Here is a 25,991-nt window from a genome sequence, read left to right as displayed (position 1 = left end):
AATGAAAGATGAGCTCGGATTTAATCAGCATGATTCTGGTATGATATGCACCGGATTATTGAGACTCTACTTACAGTATATACAAAAAAGCTCAATAAAAAAAAGTAATCATATATAGATTTGTTTTTCATCATTTTCAAATTATCGTTATTTATAACTAGCTATAGTGCCTGGCACTGCCCGGGTTTTCATCAATTACTAAGTGGATTGAAAAAGTGACAAACCATTATGAAGGCATAAACTATTATACATATACTGGTAGCATCAGAGAAGTGGCAAACCATTGTAAAGGCATATACATGTCTGAAACGCATTGCTAACGAACCACTGTGATAATAATAAACATTCCAAAAGTGATTGTTCAGGCCCCAAAAACTATTGTTACTTGACAGTTTTTTGCCCAGCTCTTACAAACTTAATGTAGCCGTACATTTAAGTCGGGCTCCATTTGGTATATAAGCAAAATTTGGTGACAATCACTCTAAAATTGTAGATTTCTATAGGGAACATACACACACACAAAATCAATTTTATATATACAGATATTTTACTGTAATATCCTGCCTATGAACTTAGGAAGAACCTTGAAAAAATCAAATCTTAATTTCTTAGTGCAGGTTACAGGTGGCTGCATATTAACCAGTCACCTGGTTCTGACAGCATATGCCGTCGCTCTGATTTCAATTACAATTTTTTTATGATTTAAAAACACAAGAACATGATGGAGAAAAACATTGAGATCAGATGTGTCATTTCTACAAGAAAGAAGCCTCATCAGAAGACGTAAATTTTATGGGGAAATATTGCTTTCAATACATAACAAAGATAACTTAATTTTCTGTCGCCAATACTGAGCTACATTGTTTTTGTGCAGTTTGATTAACTCTTACTGAATTTAAGGACAGAGCCCAAGCATTTCTTGGAGCCGTCAATAATTAGTGGGCCCTTGTGTGTGTTGGCCTATCTGTTAAAAGGCCTGTGCAAGACTACTCGTTTGAACCATACAATGCTAACAATCCATATGATGCAAAATTGTAAATATACTGAAAGCTTCGTCAGATCAAATTTAATATTTTTTGAAGCAAATATCATTCTGTGTCATAATGCCATCAATAATTTGTTTTAAAAAATCAGTCTTTCAACTCATATCAAAAATAAAAACAATTATGTCATAAAAGACTTGTATGTACACTCTATAAGACTCTACAGCTTCCTTCTCGGGAACCGTAGAGACTTCTGTCTTGAGCTTCCCTGACTCTTTGGTCATACTGACGATCCTGCTCCTTTGATGCCAACAGTTGCTCAACTCTGGCTGGGAACTCTATAGCTTCTGCACATTTCAAGCTACAAGCCCAATGTTGGAAAGGCACGCAAGTGAGTCCCAAGTATGGATTTTTGAATGTAAAAACTTTATAACCTACAAACAAAAAAACATTCACAATTGAATGTCTAGTGGATAAGATCAAAATCATTAATCACATCAATTTAATATGTCATCAGGGTCTCCAAAGAAGGTGATTACCTCCCCTTATTTTTAAGGATATTGTCAACAAAAACATGGCAATGTGTTCAAACAATTCATAGAATTGTTTATTTTATTTTTAACTTCCGCTGTTCTCCCTCATGCTTTTTTTCAGCATTCGGCACCTCCACGCACTATGTTTAGAAAAATTATTCCTGCAGACCAAGGGGGTGTTCAACCTTCAGAGTGCGGGCAACTTCATTGATATGAAAACATATCATGAGCCACTTAATTAAGTGATCTGCCACAATGCTGCAAGTTACTTCGTGATGTAGTCTGTAAATGTGCCATAGGTCATTTAGATAATCTGGCAAAGTGCTGTGGGTCACTTGAGCAATCTGAAAATGTACCTCAGTCTTTTAAATGATCTGAAACTGTCTTATGGATCTTTTACACAATATGTAAATGTGCCACGAGCCACTAGAGTACCATAGGCGGAGATAGACTGGAAAGTCTTGGGGGACATCATTATGATGTCTATTCATATATACACATATACAACGGATCAGTCAGCTCCACCTTTGATGCTTGGGGGGCAATTCTACCCCCTGTCCCTCCCCATATCTCTACCCATATAGAAACTCTGGAACTGTGCCACATGAATCACTCAAGTGATGTGTAAATATGCCACTAACTTAAGTTGACCATAGTCCATTTTTAGATCACTTAAAGTGATGTGGAACTGCACCAAAGGTCACTGAAGAGATCTGAAAATGTGTCATTTACTTCATTTGTACAAAGTTAGGTTTGAGGTCGCAGGTCACATCAGATGGCTTTGAGGGCCACATTTGGCTTGCAGGGTCAGGGGGTCGTTGCCCCCCCCCCCAGCTGTTGAAAATACACTACAAATGGTATATATATACACAAATATATATATATATATGCATACATTGAGTACATGTCCTTTGTCCCCCCACCCGGAAAATGTTGAAATGACGGCCCTGTGTGAGCATGTATGCTGAAGACTTCCATGGCCATTATAACTCACAGCTTTGGGATACAACGCCAACATGGCTGAAAGTTTCTCCTTTTGACATTTGATGTTCCTTACATAATCCCTTTTTTATTAGAGACTTATTTCTTGAAAATGCTAAACACACGTGGAAAAAAAAAATGCAGAAAAAGAACAACTTTCAACCACATCTGCCTAATATCCTGAAAGCTATGAACTGATTATAATGGAATTACCTTTTTAGCACAATGTAAAAAGCAAAAAAGGTCTGCCTCCATCTGACTGCACACTTTCATTCAAGCGAGTCACATATGCTATAACGGGTCTATTCATTTCATTTTTTTTCCACTGATGAAGGGGCTACTCCGAAACAGCTGTCTGGCATTGAATTTGATTTTGTTGGATTTTTTGCTTTCTACTATGAACTGTTTTTATTCCTGCATTTTTTAATTTATTTCAGATCCAGACATGGGAAAAATGAGGTGGTTTCCAATACAAGATCCCCCACATTACTCATGGCTACCCTGATATTCTCGCCAAGCTTTCTTTCTTATGGTTTTTATTATTAAAATATCACAGTAGCTGTGAGTAACATAACGTAGAGACCTTGCTGTAAAAATCCTCTTGCTTTTCACTTCATTTTTTGTACTCTTTGGGGGTATTATGCAGTCCTTTTTGGACTTGGAGCGAAATTTTCAATGATTTCTAAAGGGGTTTTTTTTTTCATAGTGCTTGCTTCAATTTTGTAGTAAAATTTGGATATTGCCTTTGCATTTTTCAAAATTTTCCAGTTGTAACTGTGACGTATTATGGTCGGAAATACTATACATCTTAAGTGTATGATGAAAAATAATCTGCTTTCCTGAATTTCACATCAATCTGTACAAGTACAGCGCCCCTCCATGACCTTTCAAGCAAGTAACTTTCTGACCACCTTCTATTTCTAGATCACAGCGGCATTGAATTCATAGCAACTGCACAGAAAATAGTAAAACTTTAAACGCTAGATATTTACCTGAACAAGACCTTGGAATGGCAGAACAGCATTTGTAACACACATTGAAATCAAAGTAAATACTGCAAAGGTAGTCTATGAGCATCTGTGGAACACAGGAACCAGCAAAAAAGTTCATTTTTGCCGCAATAACTTTGGTAGCACATAGGAACTGCAATGATTTCATTTCAGGTTTCCAAGGAGGTGAGATCGGCTGAACTGGCAATATTCTATCATTCACATCAGTGTGGTACCACATGAAAGTTGATTTGAAATAATTGTGGTTTCCATGACGATGGACAGTAGTGAGATTGGGCATGAGCAACAAAAATCCCGGCAATGCATCCAACAAGTTGTTGTCCAGCAACAGGACATTTAAATGACGACAAAATACAAGACAGAAAGGTATGGACGAGTTCTGCAACCTGTTGTTTGTCAGAGCCAGGTACTTCAGTTTCTGTAACTGTGCAATTTCTGGTGGAAGTACCTCCAAGAAGTTGCATCGTAATGACAGGAATTTCACGTTTGGGCATCGAAATAACTGTAAAATAAAATTCATATATCAGTTACGTGAAACACAGAAAACTGTGAATAGGATTTAAAAACATGAGGGAACTTTGGAACAAACTAAACCCGCCAATATTACCAATATCTATCATAGAACATGCGGCCACAAACACTGCCTGATGGGGCACCTACCAATGGATTAGTGCCATGGTTTCCCCAGATTGCCCGACCTTTCTTGTTTCGACTTCTTTCTGTGAGGATATTTGAGAATCGAATTGTATGAGATAATAACTGTCAAGTGTCAACCACTAATGTGCTTGTCAAGCCTGATGTGCAAGAGAAGGTACAGTAACATTATACACATGACAAAGCGGTATAGTAAACAGTGGTGGATGAATGTTCAAACTGTATGATCCCCAATAAATGTAATCCCAGAAATCTCTATATATATATATATAACCACTTACAACCCAGTAATTTGTCTATCAGAACGGTGTGAATAAGACTATAAATAGAATACAGTCAAACTCGTGTCTCAGAAATCTCTGTATCTGAAGTTCATTTCATGCTTGTCATCATGTTTCCCATTGAATATTCTATGAACAATGTTAGTGAGTTTGGTGTTAGTACTACAACATTTCGGCCAAGAATTCAGAGATGCTGAGTATATGTAGGCCTATATACAGCATGAACATTCAAGTCTTTTGACAGTAGTGCCTCCAGTCTTTGACTGGTACCTGGCAAACCATTGATCTTAGAGGCATACTTCCAGCAAATTATTCACCCTGTATATAAATCTGCATAAGGACAATGGTACACTTACGGACTGATTAACTGCGAACGATATTATGATCACAATTTTTATTCCAGTTTCCTTATTGCAGTAGTTCTCAACCAGTGCTCTGCGGAGCCCTTGGGGCTGTGTGTGCACTACAGGGAGGCTCCGCCATGACTCAGCAATTTACGCATGTTTACAAGTTCATTCACAACTGACTTTTCATCGAATCTCTCTAATCTGGAATCTCACTTCTTGTGATCGCCTCACTATTTATAGCTCTAGTCGAAACTTTGAGGAAAAAGAACATTCCACAAATTTCTATTTCATAGTACCAGGTTTGTGGTGCCACTGTTGTCTGGAGGGGCAGAACCCTCTGGAATGTTTTTGCTAACCCTCTGCCAATCGCACGTTCTTGCGCTAAATCGAAACTGGTATCATCTGCTGTTGGCAACAGATTTTGATATTTTCGAGAGCCGTAACAAATCGTGTCATCTATAGATCGTAACAATATTATTGTATTTATATACCTTGTACAAAAAAAATGTATATAAAATGCAAGGGGGGAACTCACTTCTTTGGGAAGAACTCCTCCCTCGCCATGTCTAAATATGCTGTCAAGGTGAAGCTCGACAAACTCATAATGTTTCAAGTAACGCCTCAGCAAACAGTCTGGAAATGCACATGCAGTATAGAATAAATTGTCAATTATATTTTTCATTCAACCCATGTAAAAATTTTCATTTCTGTTTAAATTTATTTCATGAAAATTCATTAAATGATGTACATTTTTACAACAATTTTTCCTTTCGCAATACAGTCCACTATTGTGAACCCTGCGTAATAAACTCTAAGTACATTTTCAATCCCATCACATACAAGTAGGATATGTTCTTTTATCAGAACTACATTTTGGTTCGTCGAACCTAGTTATAACAGGGTTTGAATGTATTTGAAACATTCAAGAGAAAGATGACGCATATATAATGCTCTTATTAACATAGATGTAGGTCTGAAAATATTTTAATTCATGTTCAAACTTACCCGATAGGGATGGGACATAACTTGGATTTTGTATAGCTATAGATCTTACAAAGGATGGAAATCTTTCTTTGGTTTCAGCAACAGTCACAACTAGGAACCACAGACTTGGAGGCACATTCTGTAAGAACAAAAAAGAAATTCATATAGTTTTAGTCGCATGCGTATCATGTGAAATCAGATTTCATGGCAAAAATATAAAATGCCAACTATTTAATCACATCCCCTGGTGATGTCTTGTCATAATGCGGTGGCAAGAGTGTGATGCATGCAAAAATGTAAGGCACACAAAACAAAAAAGTGTGATAGAAGAGAAAAGAAACTGTTACGCAGCCAGTGTGTGTGTTCGCAACAGTAAAGAACTATCTCTGTACGAACTTGGTCTAGCTTTCATTTTCAATTATAACACTAGGTTATGATTGTGTATAATAGTAATTTCTAATTATGTGTAATTCTGGTGAGTTAATAAATAGAATATATATGACATGAATGTCTGAAATAGAATATATGTTTATCAATGACAATAATTTTTAAGTGGTGACTTCAAGGAAAGATTGCACAACCTTCAAACATAGATGAATAATGCGAGACAGCAATATGTGGCGTCAACATGATGTTTCCTCTATAGCAGAGTTTGTAAGTTTTTTGCCATAGTGTAAAAAAACTGTGGTAAAAACCCTCTGGGCAAAATAGTTTTTTTTTAAAGAATTCAATATTTGAACTTTATTTTCATAAAGTTCTGATAATCATAATTTACTTTACAAAGGTGGAATATTTAAAAATATTTTTACCTCTAGAATAAGCTGTTTTCCTTTCAATTAGACCAGTGTTTCCCAAAGTGGGCAATATCGCCCCCTGGTAGGTGTTGAAATAGTCCAAGGTGGTGGTAGAAGCTACGAGTATAACATAGGATCCTATGTGTTCGATTGAGCTGGGTGGGGGCGATGAGAGGGGAAAAAAATTGAAAAAGGGGGCGATGGAACAAAAAGTTTGGGAAACTATGACTTAGACGAAAGGATTAGAGACAAATATGAATAAAAACCATTTTCATCCAAGCAAGTTGCTTGAACTAGTTCTTGATAAAACAGCTTGAAAAAGCGGTGGTAAGATGCTCGTCTTGCGCTATGAACGTTGGCATCATGGTCCATGGGTTCTAATCCATCCAAAAGAAATCAAGAAAGTTCTTTACCTATCGAGCCTGAGGCGACCATCGATACATAGTGCCTTCGTTTCCCACCCAACTCTGCTAGTAGGAAATCGTCATATGACAATATATGATTTGAGTTGGTGTGCGGTAAAGTAGTTCTTGATAAAGCATATGTCTTAATAAAACCCAATAATATGAATTGTACCACAGAAGCTAGGGTAGAAAATTCCTTTTCATTAGTTTTAATAAAGGTCAGTGAAGTTAGTGCCAGTAAGTTGCATACCAAAGTATTAGAGAGGAAATATGTAAATAGATTACAATCATTGACTATAGCTCACAGTATATTTAAATTTTCAACCTTTGTTATTACCCTTCTTTGATCCTGGATTAAAATTTTTCCTTGGAGGCCATTCTTTTCTTATCCAATGTCAGTTTTTAGCTCTACTATCCCACTCACATAGGAAACAACATTTTTGTATAACCACCCACCACCTTGCTAGCCTAATAACTTATAATTTCTAAATCACCAAAAATTTTTTCCATTTGAATTCTCTGTATTTTATTTTAAGAAGGAGAAAAATCAAGTTTTTCATGTATGATTCTTTTAATATTACTGAATGAGCTGCAGAAATTGAAGAAAGATTGTTGCCATTATGTAGTAAAACACCTTTTAAGCTTCTCTTACTAGAATCAATAAATGGTTCCACGGAGATGGATAATAATCAGTGTTAGATTTTTTGAACATTCATTGTTCAGCGGTAGTCAAAAAATGGAATTATTGGATTAATAATCTCTTGGATTATTATTCCTCCCTTCTGTAGCTTGCGTCATTTGGATTATTATCTACTGGTCAGGTTGTATCATACCGTTTTATTATTTCGCTGTATTTATTAGAGTTATTCATCCATTGTTATGCCTTCTGTCTTATAGGTTTATTATTTAAAATGAACCTAAAGCCCGGAATTCCTTATGCCCCGATCTGTTTATTATTAAAAAAAGGGTCCAGGTGTAATTTTTTTAACTGATATTTTTCCTAATTTTATGCTTGGTGGTTTCTATTATGTTTTGCACACTAGTGATTTTTTTTTCGGTGTCCGTTGTGTTGGACGGCCTTAAGCCGGGTTTTCCTAGGAATAGGTTTGTTACGCAGCGCAGCGTGAACCAAATTAACTGTTTCGCGCTGACAGAAACGTATTACATAATCACGCTACATGTTTGTGTTTTCCTAACGAGGCACATAAACCCGGCTTTAGCGACTTTTCGTCGGGCCATCACACATGTTTGGAGCCAAACATCGCCAAGTAGCGGACCATACGACAGCTGTTCCCCCAGTTTATTCTTACAGAATTCTGTTTGAGGTCGCTGGCTTATAACAGATGACTCCGACAGCCACATTTGGCCCGCGGGCCATGGATTGAGCATGCATGCTTTAGATCCTCAGATGCTTGGTTCGAAACTAAAATATCTACGGCTGTAATTGAGATGGGCATTTTCAATTGAGCAATAACACATCATATGATAATGATCATAAATACCATTTTGAAAACAACGTTCAATTAATTTTTACTTTGATTGGGAAGCTCTTTTCTTTGACAGCTTGATCTTTGACGACGGCCCACAGATCTGAATCATGATCTAATTTCCTCAGGAGTAAAAATTCGTAGCAATGAAACACCGATTCCATCACCAATTCCCATATTTACATTAAACGAAATGTGGGGGTAAATATTTTTATTTACTGTTTGCTTTTAGCATGGACATCCAAGGTTGTTTAGGTCTCTCCACCCAAGAAAATCTAATTTATGAGAAATCAAATATTGGACGTGACTATGACTTAAAAGTGATTTATAAAAACATTAAAAAAAAGTTTTTAGTATAATTTTATTTTGAAACAATTGGCATTATGGTTCAGGAAATTGTAAAGTTGGTTCTCATGGTCTGAGTTTTTGATAGAAGCTGGGACAAAAGAGCTTATCAATTTGTTATTCCTTGCTGCCGCCATTGGAAGAAGAGTGTCGCGTCTCGTGTTTTTTTAGAGTCGAATTATCAAATTTGAAAGAATTCAAGATGGTAAATTACTCGATTATTTGCTCATCTCACCAATTTATATCTTGACATTATATAATTGTAGTCGTAGAAAAAGTAAATGAATTATTAACTTGTTGGATTACATGGCTTTGTCCACGTGGTTATAATTAAGTGGCCTATATGTGAACATTTACAACTTTTTTCCCTAAAGATTTTCGCCTAATGGTTAATGCAGTAACTGATTTTCACACATTCATGTGTGACATGAATTTCGCCGTGTATAATCCCTAAAAGATCCGCAGTGTTGAAATGTAGATGGTTGGCAAATTGTGACTAATTAAAATATTGAGTCATTGGCTGAAACAATGTTGTGCAAGTTGAAATTGATCAGTTTGGTCGCAATTCCTTAAGCGAGGTCGCAGCTAAATTGTCATGTTTATTCCGCATTTATATTGGGTGGTTGTATTTTGGGCATTTGCCTGTTGTGGCCTTTGTGTTTGTATAATTCATATGTAATCCTGAGAAATTCCCAAATGACATTTTGGAAAACTGTACAATACAACGTATAAAAATAGGGAGAGACCTAAAATTTGTATGTGGTAATGGATTCTATTAATTTGAATGCATCGGTATAGCCTATTATATAATTATTAGCCAAGGTGACGTCCCCAAGGCAGATTATGCTGAAATCTGCTAGGTGCGTCACAGAACAATCGGTGCTACTGCAGAACAATCTAGAAGAGTTATAAGAAAGATGTAGAAAACACTATTATAGGGAACTTTTTTTTACTGCAAAACATTTCCAGTCAGTGGAGAACTTGCAGAACAGTGCAAACGTTCTGCTTTGAGGGTGACGTCACCTTCAAATGATAACAAATATCAAGTCCGAAATGGCCGACTAGGAAGCAAGCTGGAAAGGAAATAGTTAAAAATCGCCAAAAAGAAAACATTCTAGACTAAATTATGGATCAAAATTAAAAATAAAACCTCCCGTTGTATGGTAAGCTGCTGTTATTTTTTTGGTCCAGGCCTGATTTGGTGTTATTTGCTAAGGTTACAGTGGGAATGTTAGGAACTTATGATAACATTTAGCAGTGCCAATAACGACCGCTATGGTGGTCGAGTGGTCATAGTGACAGACTCGCATCGCGAGGACCCGGGTTCGAACCCCACTGTCACCATAGTGGTGGTCGGCTGAAGTTGGTTTTCTATGGTTCCCAACCTCAAGGCGTGAATGCTAGCCAATTTCTCAGTTAAAAAGTCTCGCCATAGAGAGCAACAGACCTACAAACAGCACAAATGTAATTCAATCATAACACATCACTCACTTCCCTTCGGAAATATAGATGGCAGCACTGAAAAATCTAAACACAATGCTACATGTGCACTCAGACTGTAAGGTACACACAGTTACACCTCCGGCACAACTCACTAGGTAATAAATCACCCATAAATGGTGATAGACCTGAGTTGTGCTTAGTTTGATAGAAAAGAAAGTGCCAATAACGTTTAATATACCAGATAGGTTGACAACATATTGCTTTTGGCACAATTGAAAACTTCTTGAAACATATGCCATCTATTGATAATTGACCAGAAACAATGTAATAGCTGGGAAAACAGTATACATGTGTAAACAAACAAAAGAAATAAGGTCTAAAATGCTAACGGACTCGATTCAAATGTGGCAGTCTATACTATAGCTCACCTGGAAGGAAATCGCCAAAAAAATATATGGATTATCAGAGATGCACTGTAGCACGTGAAATACATGTAATTTCAGAAAAGGACTTATTTGTCTCTAGTTCTATGAAGAAAAAGTAGAGAGAAAGAATTTTAAATTAGCATAGTATAAGACTGTATTTCTTTCAATATTTTAATTTTCTTAAAAAATATTTTTTCTTGGGGGCGGTTTAGCCTTAGGTGAAAATCTGGATTTAGAACCTGTAATCCCCCAAAGCAGAATGTGCCAAAATCTACAACGTACATCGTAGAACAATTAGCGCTGCTGCAGAACAATTCGGAAGAATTTTAAGAAAAAGTGCACAAAGCACTATTACATATATGGGGATTTTTACCGCAGAACATTTCCAGTCAGCCAAGGGCTAGTCGCAGAACAGTGCTAAACATTCTGTTTTGGGGCCTGTAATTGCATAGTGGTAACTGGATAAAAATACAATTTTCTAACGTTTTTAATTTTGAGTTGGCTGTTTCTTTTAAAAAGCCCTGGTTGTCACGAAAATCAGACCTACAACACAAATATGTATACATTAAATTACAAATCCATGCATTGCCAATTTGGAGGATAGATGCAGGGCTGCAACTGGGGTGAGGGGAGAGCGGGCGAGTCTAGTGCCTCCTCTGAACTTGGGTACCAAATTCACCCTTTATAACTACTGCTTCTGCATTACACAGGGTGCCAAAATGTGTGCTTGCCCTATTTGTGAAAGTATCTAGCTGCAGCCCTAGATAGATGGCACCGCCTAAAGAACACAGATCGTGTTGAATGCTGGGCACACAAACACACTTTAGTTTCACCAACACAAATCTGACAGCTCCCACATTCAGGTGTCAAAATTTGTGGCAGTTAAATGACGACAGATCAGATCGGTAGACCATCAGGAAAAGAAAGTAAAATCATTGTACCAGGAAATCTCTTCACAAAGATTTAAGACACGGAAATCAGAAGATGAGTGTCTGAGAGTGCATGCACACTGAGAGAAAGATAATCTCATTTGCTTTATATTTAAAAATCATAAGATATTGAAAGATCTAAGATTTTTTTTAAAGAAATGAAAAATCAATCAGAAGGGAATTAATTAATCAATCCATTAGTAAATATATTAATGTGTGCCTCTAACTTTTAATTACAGTGGATCCTCCTTATAACGTTTTTAAAAAAACTGTCATAAAAATGTTATAAGCATAAACACTGAACAGGAAATCTTAATGAGAATTATTTAGAGTTGGGACGACTTAAATAAGTCGTACTAAGTGGAAAGACATTCTAAATGGGAAAGTTATATCGATTGTAATATGAACGTTACATATATTTGTTTTTGAGTTTTATTGTAGTGTTAAATTTCACATTTTCAATTCTGAGGCTTTTCCTACTAGTAGAAAATAAAAGTAAATGAACCTTTGGATAGAATATGTTTTTAGAAATCAATCATTTGATTCAACAGAGATACCTCCTCCTACCCAGAACATGGCCTGCTGCTCTTTCTCAATGAAGAGATATAAGCAGGTGATCAAAGACCTGGGGCATGGTGGAGAAATTCATAGAAATACCGGTGAATTATGGGGACATACTTTTTTCAAGATTATTTTTTTGAGAGGGACCTAAATAAATTAGAGTACAACAGTATCTCTTGATTATACTACAGCTATTCCCGTTTCAGCACCAGTTTCAATTTTTATTTTTCATCAGCGTCTTAAGCTCTCTTGTGCAGTGGCCTAGGAGCCGGGATACTCAAACACCTTAGAATTTTGCGTCATGCACCCTCTAAAATTAATTCAAAGCTTGAAGTCATTGCGAAAAACATGAGTCGCACCAATAGATTCAAAACACTACCTATGTCCCTGCTGTTGTGTTTTCATGCTCATTCAATAAATATGCATCCTTGACTCATTAAGTTTTCCTAGTTTCTTGCTCAAGATATGCCAGTAAAATTATTTCAAACACCAATCGGCACAAAGACTTTGGTTGGCTGTGATTGGTTTTTGTTGGTGTTGACTTTTTTGTATATTTGGTTATGTGTTTATTTTGCAGTTATTTGAATGTTATGCAATTTTTTTCGCCTTTCATATTTAGTTTCCGTGATTTTGAAGATGTTTGATTAACAAAAAAAATTATGAATTGCCAAAGGGCCAAACGTTGGCTCTCAGAAATCGCCAATTTTTTCAGCAACCTTGCTTTGGAATCTTAGCCACTTTTGAGCAGAGTATCAGATTTGTTAGCATAAAACACGAGTGATTGTGAACACAATAACAATGTATTCAAATTACATCAAACTTCAATTCAAACAACTAATTGTGCAGATGTTCATTCTTGCAAACAACTGTTTCTGGGAATTCCTAATACACATATTAACACTGTATAGCAATTTTTTTTATATAGGATGTAAAGATTTTGCGCTATTTTCTAGTGTTATATACTATCGGGACAATATAACATGTTGCAGTGATTCAAAAAATGTTAGATAAAACATTGAATTGTAGTTGGAAGAACCCTCAATCACCCCTAACTCTTTTACCAAGATTGTATTTTTATTTATTTTTAGAATTTACTCTCGTGTTGCACATGTATTTTTATTTATTTTTAGAATTTACTCTCGTGTTGCACATGAGTCTCCGAGAAGGACCTTTTCTCAATCAATGCTTTCACACAAACATCATTGCAAGAACTCAACCAATTAATCGCTGTATTTCTGATTTTATCCTTAAAGAAAAGAAAGACGTGTTCATTTGTTGAATGCCTGAAAAATATTTTGTTTTGCATTGAATGTTGAGAGTTTGTCAAACATGGAACTAGATTATTATTTTGTGTGTGTGGTACTTTATTGTTCTCTGTGATATCATGAAATTCATTTCTTTTAATTTTCTTTTTCAAGACTGCTAAAAGGCGTAATAACGGAAGGAACAAGCATGGCAGGGGACATGTAAAGCCTGTACGTTGCACTAACTGTGCGAGGTGTGTACCCAAAGATAAGGCTATCAAGAAGTTCGTTATTCGTAACATCGTAGAAGCTGCTGCTGTGAGAGATATTCAAGAAGCAAGTGTGTATGAGAGTAAGTATCTTCATTAAATTTTTCGAGTTTAAATTTGAGTTTCCAAAGCATTATTATCTACATGAGTGTTTCCCAATCTTTTTTGATGTTGCAGAACCCTATCTAGTGATGGTCAATGCACCACAGACTCCTTTTCAAACCCGATTAATGATCTGTTGGCCTCCTGTAGGCTCTGATGGTCAATTTAGACTTCACCTCCCATAAAATCTACAATGTATTGTTTTTTGAAATTTTTGTATCATAAAAATTTAAAAAAAATACATATATTGCATATTGACAGTGCACACACACACAATGTGTCATTCATACAATGGTTGTAAATAATCCTGCTTAACCCTTACAGCATATATGCTCAATTGCTGCATGCCAAATGTGACTGTCTGAGTCATCTGAAGTGGCCTGTGACCTCAAACATAATTTTCTAAAATTGAATCCTTCTGTAATTTTATAGATCACTCAAGGGAAGTCATGGCGTACTTACAAACCACTTGAATGACCCGCCGCACAATTTCAGAGCATCAGTTCCACGTCACTCAAGTTGCCTGTGGCACAGTTTCAGAGCACTTAAGCAGCCTGCATTGCAGTTTTAGAGCTCTTGAACAGCCCACTGTGAAGCTTTAAATTTCTTAAGTCACCTGCGACACAGTTCCAGTGGCCCATAACTCATTTCCACATGAGTTCAGTGTCCCACAATACATTTCCAAATCACTTGAGGGGCACAGTTCCACAGCACGTAGCAACCTGCTCCGCATTTTCTGATCACTGAAATGACCCACAGCACATTTAGAAATCATTCAAGTGACCTGTGACATATATCACAAGTGATGTGTGGCAGCGTTCCAGAGAATGTAAGTGGTCTGCTGTGCAGTTCCTCGTCAACAGTTCCGGATCACTCAAGTGACCCACAGCATATTCTCAGATCACTTTATGTGGAATTGTGCCACAGACCACTTAAGCACTCGGGAAATGTGGCACAACTCAAAGCTGTGAAATGGTACCGGTTCACATTCCCATGACACAGTTCTCTAGATCACGCATGCACATACACATTGTACATAGTAACATTTTCTGTGCACCATTTACTTGTATTTGTAATGTGTTTCATTTAAGGTTGCGAGTGGTCCAACCAACAAAACATATAGTCAGTGATTTTAATTATTATATAGTTAAACTGAATCGTGTGGGTTTTTTGAAATACATCTAGCACCTCTTTGGACATCTTTGAGATAAGATGGCTGGACAGAGGGGCTTGAAATATCTAAGTGGCACAAGGGCATGAGAGAGACCCTAAATACTGATCCATCTCAACATAACTGGCAACCGTCTTTGTTGAAGTCTGTACAGTTTGGGCCTTACAGTGGGAATTCATTCTTGTTGGTTATCAATTAGCGATGATATGAAAACAAATGTTTTGTGTAGGAAGATTTTGGTAGTCCAAAAGCTGTTCTGACATCAAAAACGGTAGCTGGCCTGGTGAGTTAGGTTAGTATTTACTCTCTTAAACGTCCTTGTGCAACCAAATATTCAGTTAATTCCCAATATGCTGTAAACTTCATTAAACCAAACTGATTTGTAGTTTAAATATACCTAATGAAAATATTTAAAAATCAAGAATTTTCCATAACATAAGTCATAATAAAATGTTCTCCACACTTATTCATTGTAGCACCATATTTTTTTACGTAGAAGCGTCAGTTCACAACCATAGTGGACCAAATCCTCATTATTAAAGAAAGACTATAAATTTACAACAAAAATGCTGAGTTGTAACAGCTGCTTGTAAAAGCAGGGCACTAAAAAATATTTTTAACTGAACTTTGACATATTTAATTCCTTTACATCTCTTGAACTGAATTAATTATCCATCAAAAACTTTAAAGAGTTATTCATTATGAAGGTAAATAGACTTGGTCTACTATGGTTGTGAACCCCTCATATAATCCACATTTTATACCTCTAACCAATTCCTGTGGTTTTTGTTAACACAGTATATTCTGTGGGTTATACGCTGGAAAATGCAGCACTCACTATCACTCTTAGCGCTGGGATACCCTGTATAATTGGTAAATACGTGGCAAAGCTCAAAAATATAGTGTCTGAAAAATTCCTTTCAAGTCTATGGAGTTATTCTCATGTTTTTATTTTAATTTCCTTTAGCCTATGCTCTTCCAAAGCTGTATGCCAAGTTGCACTATTGCGTGTCTTGTGCTATTCACTCTAAGATTGTGAGAAATAGGTCCAAAGAAGCAAGGAAAGATCGCACACCACCTCCCAAGTTCCAGAGGCCTATTGCTGATTCTGCTAATCGACCTGTCGCTGCTCGTATCATGGCTGCAAAATGATCATGACTTATTACTGAGTTCATTAAAATAATTTCTATGTATAATTTTTCTTGTTCGTTCCTTTGTCCAATTTTTCACCTTTTATTCATCAGTATTATGAATGTCTGTGTAATTGTGAGCAGGACTGAATTAATGTTTGGGCTCATTCGTTTAAGGTCAAGGGGTTCTAACCTGGTGATACAGGACTTGAGAAGTCTTGAAAATATTTAATAGCCAGCAAAATTTCGTAGATGGCAGGCATTTCCTGTCCCCTGACAAAAATAATGTTTCAAAATAGTGTATTCTTTGACTTCTACAGAACTCTGGAACCTCTTCACCTGTTACAACTTTTTAAGACCAAGAAATTTTTGTTAGTATCGAACCCAGGCTTAAAGAGGTAGTAGACAGACTGGCATAATTTCAGAAAGTTACTTTTTATATGCCCAGAATGAAGCAGGTACGTCAGGTCAAAGCCTCCTAGATGCTACCTAGGAGCATCAGTCTTTGGGAGGCTTTTGTGAGTGGTGCACAAAGGGACCTCCCTTTCCGTTTTAAGAAACTTAACTGCTTCGTCCCCTTAAAGCCAACTTTTAAGAAAGGGTGGAGCAGGCGCGAAATCACGGGGGAGATTTGGACGTCCGCCCCGCCCCCTTAAAGAGCCCGATAATATAGGAGAATGAATATCCCGTATTTTACGAGGCAGTGACTCAATAAATCGCACCCTCCGGCACATCACCCTGGATCTCGGCCTTGTGGGCGGGGAGGGGCGCACGTGGTCAGACCAGCCCTGCATGGTATTTTTCCATTTCTGTGGTGATATTTAAAACATTTTCTAGAGTAAGTTCCTGCGACATTTTTTTGGCATGTAGAAGCAATCAAGTTATAAGTTCGGACACCTGCTGGTGTGAAAACGTAAGTAAAAATCGGTCACTATTCCCTCTCTCTCTCTCTCTCTCCCCCCCCCCCCCCCATAGTTGATAGCGTGAAAAAATCCGGTATAACCGGATAGTTATTCCGTTTCTCCTCCTCCCCCCCCCCCATTTTTTCAATCATTCGTTTTGGAAGCTAGTCTCTCGGGAGATATTCGAAAAGTTGGGGAAAAACTTGAATTTTTTTTTTTTCGGGTAAAACCGGATTTAATGCTGTTTTTTTGCCAACTTTCCTCCATTTTTCGAATTCAAATATCAGTGAATATAGAAACGTGGAATTTTTTTACTTTGCATCAGGAGAGACGGTAATAACTTTCTAATTGGGTTTTTGGGTATACGGGGACAGTACAAAAAGTTTTTTTTATTTTAATAACTATGATGCGTAACATGAATGTGAGTACTACACGTTATTTGGATACTTTTTTCTAGAGGAAGTATACCTCTAGAACCAACGGTTCGCCAGTAAAATGCCATACGCCCTGTTACCTATGCACCTTGTATATACATATAGCTTAAATTTTAGACAAAACACTTTTTTTTTATTGTTTTGTAATTATTTTTCCTCTACCCCTGATTTAGCAGCCCTCCTCCATAAAGCAGCGCATGGGGTGCCGCTTTAGAAAGTTATATTACCATGAATAGATTCTTACTTCAACCAAAATATGGGTGGTTTGGTTTGAAGAAGTGCGCGTTTCGTGCAACGCGGAATTTCAAAAACCTGCTATCTCGAAATTCAGAGGTAGCTGCTTCTCAGATAGAGGAGAAATGCTTCTCTCTTTTCGGTGCAAACAATCATCGTGTCCGGATGTGAAACTCCCTCGGTCAAAGGCACAACATGAACCCGACTATCCAATATGGCACATTTTTGCCTCTGGAATTATTGTCCGCGAAGCCTAGTTGCTGCAGTTCCGAGGTGTAGTGAGTTTGCTTCCACTTCGGAAAAGTTTCAGTCACAAGAAATACAGAAGAGGCCACAACACGTAAATTTCCCAACGAAGGTGCGGAAAGAAAAAAATGTCCATAACAAAACTTTATGAGTAATTTGTGTGCTCGGAGAGGTAATATGGTGAGAACGTGTATGGTAGACGTCTGTTTTGTGAGAGCCAATAGCTCAAAATAATAATCACATATTTAATTTAATACACAAAATCACCTCGCGGACCAGCTGTTGGCCACCTCCTGGTCTATAGAAACTCGATTATCCGGGAACCGGAGCAAAAAAAAAAGTCTCAAAATCTCACTGATGAGAGATTGAGAGTCGCTCGTGAAATTTATTCTACAAATATTGAACGAAAAATATTTGGTAATTAAGAGGGTGTAGTACAATTTTAGTTATTAAAGTTTCTTTACGTAATTAGCGGCAGTGTCACCCGAACCCGTAATTCTGAACGAACGAATGACAAAGATTAAGAGGTTTGCAGGCCCTAAACACTGGAATGATTTTGGTGCCCCCATACCTATATTTTACACAATATTGCATCTATAACTTTTTGTATTTCAGAAAAAAACTAATCTAAGACCAGATGTAGAGTGGGAAGTAATCACCTCCCAAAATCCGGATGTGTTAAAACTTGGCCTGTCCCGTAAAATACGGGACAATCATACACGATTACCCACCCCTCCTTTCTTATCGCTGTGGATCCGTGACTGTGTCTAAGGTTGAATGTATGATCTGGATATTTCTGAGCACTCACTTTATTTAAGCTTTCTCCTACTTTTTATAGTTCAAAGTCTTTGATAACATGTTTAAAACTAATGCTACTTACTTATTGGTTGCATTTTCAAGTTCTATAAAGGAACTTTTGTCAATCTTTTATAGTGTAATACCGGACTTACGATAAGAATTTTATGGACTAATTATGCCCCTCTCCATTTTCTCGCAAATGTCGTCTTAATGCGGGGGGTCCACCCAAGCACTGCCGGGAGGAGACGAGGCTCAATTGTAGAAATAGGGCCTCATGAATATATGATCTGATAGAAAAATTTTAGAATAAACGCGCTAATTGGTTAAGCAGGCTATTTTTTTCTAGTCAGATAGGAGTGGGGGCTCAGAAAAATCACTTCGCCACAGGGCTTATGCAGGGCCGCAACTAGGGCGGAGCCGGCTGGTTTGGGGAATCGGGTGTTGGACCAGAGGGGAACAAATTTCACCGTTTAATCTCTGCTTCAACATTACAAGAGGGTACCAAAATGCTTGCTGGACACAGCTGACCAAACTTCTAGTTGCGGCTCTAGGTCTACGATGATCTTAAGGTGGCCTTGATGTACCAATGGGTAGGGGAAAAGCCTCCTAGATACTTCTAGGAGGCAAAAAAGAATCTCTGCCTGTGCGGGATCTATTTTTGTTGTCCCCGATGACGCTTCTCAGCTCAACAATTTTTTTTACTTTCCAACTCGGATTTGGCACCCTTTCCTAGAGAGGTGCCCCATGTGGCTACACAGGTCGCACGGCCACTGTTTGGGCTGAAAGGCTTCAGCGTTTTCTTTTAATTTTTGTTTTTTTCACACTATAAATTCTTTATTGAAGGACCAGTGAAAAATCTGTCCTCTAAGGCCCCCAACAAAAATCCTAGCCTAGCGACCCCTGCTGCAGGACCTGGGTGCGATAAATGAATCCAGTCTTCCCGACTAGGCCAGTACGTCCTATAGCTATTGTATCTAGGAAGTAATGAGTCCCTTATATACCGGGTGACTCTGCTATTGGCCGTCCGCCAATAGCAGTTCCCCCCCCCCCCCCCGTATAGCATTCGCCGTGAATTCACAATGGCACCAACAATTTTAAGGGAATTAAAATTAATTTAATACTCTAGAATACTTTAAGACATTCATTTTTAAAAATATTGTTGGTGCTGGAGAAACCGCGAGACACCCAGGCTCTGTCGCTATTGTTGGTGCTGCTACCTACTTTCGAAATCAGAAGTTCTTTATGTGGTGATGACGAAGCTTGGGTATAAAAAACTAAATTCTTCCCATTCAGCTTTGCTCCTCATAAACAAAGCTTATAAACTGACCAGAAAGATCAAACTTCCAGTACAGTTATTTTTTTCAAGACCCAAGGTGACATCCAAAGCAAAGGATCTCCAAACAAGCAGACGACAGGTAAGATCAGAAGTGAATTTCCACACTCCACTTTATAGTAATGTGCTGCCATCTAATATTGAATTCAAAAGTGACTCACGTGGTGATAATGAAGTTTAAAGTAAAAAAACTATGTTCTTTATTCCACTCAGTTCCCTATGAACAAAGGTCATAAACTGAACTGGAAATTCAAACTAACAGTTCGGCTATTTTATTCGAGCATAAGGAGACGTCTAAAAATAAGAACCTTTTATGAGCAGACGACAGACAAGAAGTCGCTTTGTTCTGTTCCCTACAAGCTAAGCTCACAAACAGAACTGATAGTTCTAACTTCCAGTTCTGTAATTTTTCCATGACATAAGGAGACGTCCAAAATAAAGGACCTGGAGAGAAGCAGACGACAGAAATTCGGAGGCTTGATTTATATACTGTTGGTGCTGCCATCTTGCGAAATTTCAGGCAACTCATGCGATGATGAAAAAAGAGAGCAAGAGATTTTTTAGCATAAAATTTTTTGGAGACGAAAATTTCAAAATTTATACATTTGCAATTATCGATTTTATGTAGAAAAAATAAATGTTTCTTTCCACAAAAAAATTCGGACAATATGGATGATCGAACAAATAAGTGAATGAAAATACGGATTATGTGGTTCTTCAGATAGGGTTACCAGATTCAAAACTGAAAAAAGAGGACGCCTGGTCTGAACTTTAGGCATGCCGTCTTAACGTATACCCCTCCCTCCCCGGGCCGTGCCCGAAGGGCCTCAAGAGAAGAAGTGCCTCAGAAAAAATGATGTAATTGAATTTTTCAGATAGGGCCTCCAAAAAATCCCTTGGCTCGTGGGCCCATGATGCTGTTAAGACGATTCTACCTGTCAGCCCCAACTTTGTAGGAGTCATGGAATTCCAGTAAGCGTACTTGATTCCTTTACTTCTATTAATTTACATTAATTACACAAAAACAGCTATAAAAAATTCGAAAAATGATCAAAGTTATCGAATTGCAACGTATATTTGATAAAGAGATGATGGAGCGCTTTAAAAGTATGACAACTCAATATGATTCGATCCGCGATGAAGTGTCAGCAGGTGGACCACGCTAATTATTATTAATAATTTATGAATTTTGTAAAATTAATTTAAATGCCATTCCCTCTAAGTGGATCGTAACGAGTGTAATAAAATGAATTTTTTATGAAAAAAAATTTCCCCTTCAAGATTTATATTCGTAACTCGTATGTTCGTAAGTCGGGGAGCAACTACATAAAGTTTTTCAGACGGGCCTCAAAATTCTTTTTGCATTGGGCCACGAAATTCTTCTAAGCCCCGGACCTGTCTCAGATTTTTGAATTTAAATATCTCAGGGAATAATGCAGTTGAAAACATATAATTTGTTTGTTGAGCTCAGAAGAGAAAGAGCAACAACTGCCCAATTGGAAGTTAGAGGACGGGGATCGTATAAAAATTTACATTTTTTATTTTGTGTACACTGTATTTTCGTCCTCAAAACTCGTACAGGGTGATTTCTGGTCACATTTTGAGAATTTTTAAAATTAGAACCATACAACTGCGACGAACGGCTGATGAGATAAAGGCTGTAACTACACTCCAAGGAGAAACCATTCAATGTTAGAATAGCCTTAATATTATCAATAGGTAGGGCCGCAAGTAGTGGGGGGAGCCGGCGGGTCTGATGCCTCGGGCGCATCAGAAAAGGGGGGCGCAAATTTCACCATTGAACCTATTCTTCAGCATTACGAGGAGGTGCCCAAATGAGTAGTTGCCCCGGCTAACCAAGTATCCAGTTGCGGCTCTGCCAATAGGTATCTTATTTCTGACGAATCACCGTTATATAGGGTATTTTTCCTTTTAGATACATTCTCAAGTTTGTAATTTATACCTGGTAGCATTTCTTTTACTTCTATAGATCAAACTACACAGTTGATCCACAAAAATGACCCACAAAAATCATGTCCTTATTCTGTAGAACTGGGTTTACTGCATGGGCCCATCTGGGCACTTCGGGGTGTCAAGTGACAATTAGATCTGGTTCCGATTTTCAAGAGTAAATATGCAAATAGGTAGGTAGGAATTTTTAGCTAGGTAGTAGTGCCTCTCTCAGAAAAATCGCTTTGCATGAGGACGTATGATAATGTTAAGACAGCCCTGGGCGTACTTTATGAAAATTGTGAAAAGCTAATCAAAAAAGCTCAGCAAAATAATATGGTCTAGTTTGCAATATTATTAGTTTCTCATCTTTCGTGCCATTCTTGTGATAATGATCTCCAACTATACAATCAAATGTTCTTAAAATTTTAGGATCTTCTATCGGATGATCGATATTGAAAAAAAAATTGTACGCTTAAAAAAAATATCATTTGATATCTTTTGTGGTGCCCCCTTTGTACTGATGCCCTAAGCACGCACTTATTTTATTTAATGGTTAATCCGACCCTGTTGACAGAGCACACCTCACCACCTTCTCCTTAGTTATGGCCCTGATTAGCGGTCTGTAATAACGAAAAGAAAGATTTCAATAATCACCTCGTCTCTGGTTCTTTTGCAAGACTTGAAAAGGCCCTGGAAAGAGCGTGCATATAGGGCTCGCATGACTGGTCAGGGTCAAGATTGACCTAGGTATACGGTTTAATGATGAATAAATGATGAATGTATGTTTAATTTTAAATTATGATGGGGTGGCAGTCAAATGTTCCATGTGAAAATCAATAACTAGCTTGTGTATATATTTTCCTGTACAACTTTTGAGTAGTTTCGTTTTCTTTCATTTGTATTATGAATGCTTGACATGCGGATGTATAACGTTTTTTTTCATTTGTAGACCAGCAAAAAATGCATAAGTATATATATATATATATATATATATTTCATTTCTATTTTAATAAATTTCTTTCGGTATAAATGTAAATGCAACTTTTCGAAAGTTAGTAATAAAATACATATTGTCAGATGCCAGAACAAATATGTCCGAATTCCCCTTTTCTTTTATCAGCTGGTTGGATACCTTACTCTGCTATCGAAGTTGTGAAACAGAAATGTGTATTCCTATTGAAACACAACATTTTCGGAAAATTACTTTTAAGAGTAACATGGTATAGTAAACATTGAAACGTCGTTTCCCGCTATCCTTCCCCCCCCCCCAAGGACATTGCATATTCGTGCTTCTGACATGAGGGGGGGACGATATGTATTTCATTACTATGTAACCTTCAAAAAGTTGCATTTATACCGAAAGAAATTTATTAAAATAGCTACATTGATACTTAAATTTCCTCTTTTTTTTTATATTTTAGTGGGGGTATATTTTAGCATATGTTCTTCAGCAACCGCTTTCGGACGTGGGACCCATTTTTGAAAAGCACGTCCACACCCGAGTTCAGCAATTCAATGCCAAAGTAATAGGAAGTTCGTTCAGTACACATTTTGTTTACGATCACAAACTCCCGTGTAGGAACGACGCGTGCACAAGCAACTTTGTTTCGATTTTGTACGCTAGGGGTTTTTTTTTTATTAGAAATGTTCTCTCTTTCGACTGCGTAGAGTTAAACGTTTGCAACTCGGACAGATTGTCATTAACCGTTTTTTTTTTGTTCCCCATTAATAAAGACGGGAATACATAGGGTGTCATTATTTTTACGACTCGCAGCTGCTTCCTGTGCTAGGAGGAACGGAGACAGAGCACTGTTTTGTCGTGAGAAATAATCCTCCCGTTAATAAATGGATGGTCGCTATTCAACGATCATCCGGAGGGTTTGAACGATGGAAAACCCCATTGTTTCGCCCCTTATGTTTCTGAAACAAAAACACGATTTGAAGTTAGTTCAATGACGACTGAATGCCTTTCGTGTCCAATTACTATTAGTATTTTTCTGCCATGCTGGTAGGCCTATATTTTAGTTTTTCTTGCGTATTTTGGCCACATCGGAGAAAAATTCCCACGCGTGGATCGGGGTGGGGGGGTGGAGGAAGTCATCATTAATCACCCGTCACATTAGCAGAACCACCACTACACTTTAGTCCAGGGCCGGAAATAGGGTGAAGCGACAAAGACAATTTTGAGGTGAAGGAAAATTTGGTGAAAAACAAGAAAATCCTGTTATATAAAACAAGCCCTTTTTCAACTGTTAACACACACACACAGGTTTTTCGTCCACCGCTAAAGAGAAAAAAATGCACACTCGTGGGCAATGACGATTCCTTCCAATAATTATGACGAAAGGCGCAACTGGATAATTTTTTAAATTTTTCAGCCAGTTCAAGCAGGCATTTTGATGTCCCGTGTAATGTAGAAAGAGCAGAAGGATGAGAATTCGGCATCCCCTGACCCAGCGCCACCAGACCCACCTACACCCCATTCCCAGTTGCGGCGCGGTCCTGATTAGGACTCCCGCCACACTCCACGGCTGGAGCCTAACCCAATCTTTATATGCATAGCCGATAAGACAGATTACTTATAAGCCAAACAAAATTGACCGAACTCTTTCTCCTACACTTTGGTGGCAAAAAAACACTAAATTCATCCGGGAAGCATTAAAAATACAGCATTAGTGTTTAAATTACTGTAAAAAAATTATATTACAAATACAGTCTCTATATTCATGCTAGTTCAAGATTACTTGTTGCACACTCCTGGTCTAAAAAAAAAACAGCTAGAATTTTTTATGCATTTTAATTAATGAGTATGAAAATCACTAAGAACCTGGCCTTCATGATGTTCATATTTCTCTCTCCTCTGGTAAGAGGTGAGAAACCCACAACAGAAAGCTTTGTCAGAACCTAATCCCAGCCAGCAAATTGCCCTGATTGTACAATTCCCACATACTACTACTATATTCAACTGTAAGCAGTGCCGTCTCAGGGCACGGCCCGGGGGCCTCAGGAGAAGAGGGGCCTCACAAAAAGGAGATTCGGTTGAAATTTTCTAGAATTTACGAATTAGTCCTCGGGAAAACCAATTGGCCCGGGGGCCCATGATGCTCTTAAGACGGCCCTGACTGTAAGCACATGCCAAACATTCCCCTGGGGAATTTCTAATGAATTGGTATGTGTAGGAACGCGTTGCTTAGGTGTATTTGTAGCTCTAATGCATTTATGCTGTCAGAGTTAGCCTTGCTTTGTGGTATGCTGGTACTGCCACCTGCCTTCCATATTTTAAGGTGAAAATGGCAAATGCCTGAATTTTCATGTCATGTAGGTATCCTGTTAAAAGTCTGCCTGATGTCTGCAGAGAGACTTTTTCAAATTGAAGACAGGGTCACATTCGTGCTTCATGCAATGAATAAGTACATGCAGGAATGCATTTTTAGGGCAGTCTTAAGAGCATCATGGGGCCAAGTGATTTTTTTGAGGTCTTTTTCTGGGAAATTTTTGAAAAATTCAATTATTTCTTGTTTTTCGGAGGCCTCGTCTTGAGGCTCCTGGGACGTGCCAGAGTAGGCTCATGCGTTAAGGTGGCATTGTGTGTGTGTATGCATGAGCCTAACTTGTCAGAGTTGTGCTTGTTTAGTGTTCTTGCTGGTGCAGCCACCTGTCTCCAATATTTTGAAGTAAAGATGGTAAATCTTGAATTTTCTGTCATGACCTACACATACTACAACATGTATACTACTACATGTATGAAGGACAGACCTTCAACATCAACATGATACTCACACATGAAAATTCAATCCTTTACCATCTTCACTTCAAAATATGGAAGACAGGTGACAGCACCAACAAGAACATGAAACAAACACACACGCACACAATACAGTCCTGATTCAATAAAAATTCTGTAAAGGAATGTGTACGAGGTGCATGGATGGTTGAATAGCAGTAATATGTATACTGCAAACTATACAAATCATTTCATTTACTTATGACTCCAGAAAAATTCTTTTGAAATTC

At 37.7% G+C, this 25,991-nt stretch overlaps 2 protein-coding genes across 2 annotated transcripts; one reads left to right on the top strand and one right to left on the bottom strand.

Annotated features, from left to right (window-relative positions):
• Window positions 1-293: 293 nt before the first annotated feature.
• Window positions 294-8,684, bottom strand: LOC149084440 (uncharacterized). Its single transcript, XM_089234832.1, has 5 exons — window positions 8,506-8,684; window positions 5,795-5,912; window positions 5,325-5,422; window positions 3,490-4,009; window positions 294-1,417 (listed from the first exon to the last, which is right to left on the bottom strand). Exons 1-5 carry the CDS (start codon window positions 8,620-8,622, stop codon window positions 1,194-1,196), a joined length of 1,077 nt encoding a protein of 358 aa, XP_089090958.1. The 5' UTR covers window positions 8,623-8,684; the 3' UTR covers window positions 294-1,193.
• Window positions 8,685-8,879: 195 nt separating this feature from the next.
• RpS26 (ribosomal protein S26) lies at window positions 8,880-16,143 on the top strand. The gene is made up of 3 exons (XM_089234833.1): window positions 8,880-9,008; window positions 13,580-13,757; window positions 15,915-16,143. Exons 1-3 carry the CDS (start codon window positions 9,006-9,008, stop codon window positions 16,097-16,099), a joined length of 366 nt encoding a protein of 121 aa, XP_089090959.1. The 5' UTR covers window positions 8,880-9,005; the 3' UTR covers window positions 16,100-16,143.
• The last annotated feature ends 9,848 nt before the right edge of the window (window positions 16,144-25,991 follow it).

The sequence above is a fragment of the Pholcus phalangioides genome, unplaced genomic scaffold, assembly GCF_987345545.1.
Source record: "Pholcus phalangioides strain wild (caught in Gottingen) unplaced genomic scaffold, Ppha-v1.0 ptg000008l_1, whole genome shotgun sequence".
Taxonomy (NCBI): Eukaryota; Metazoa; Arthropoda; class Arachnida; order Araneae; family Pholcidae; genus Pholcus; species Pholcus phalangioides.
This window is presented reverse-complemented; position numbering and strand designations above follow the sequence as displayed.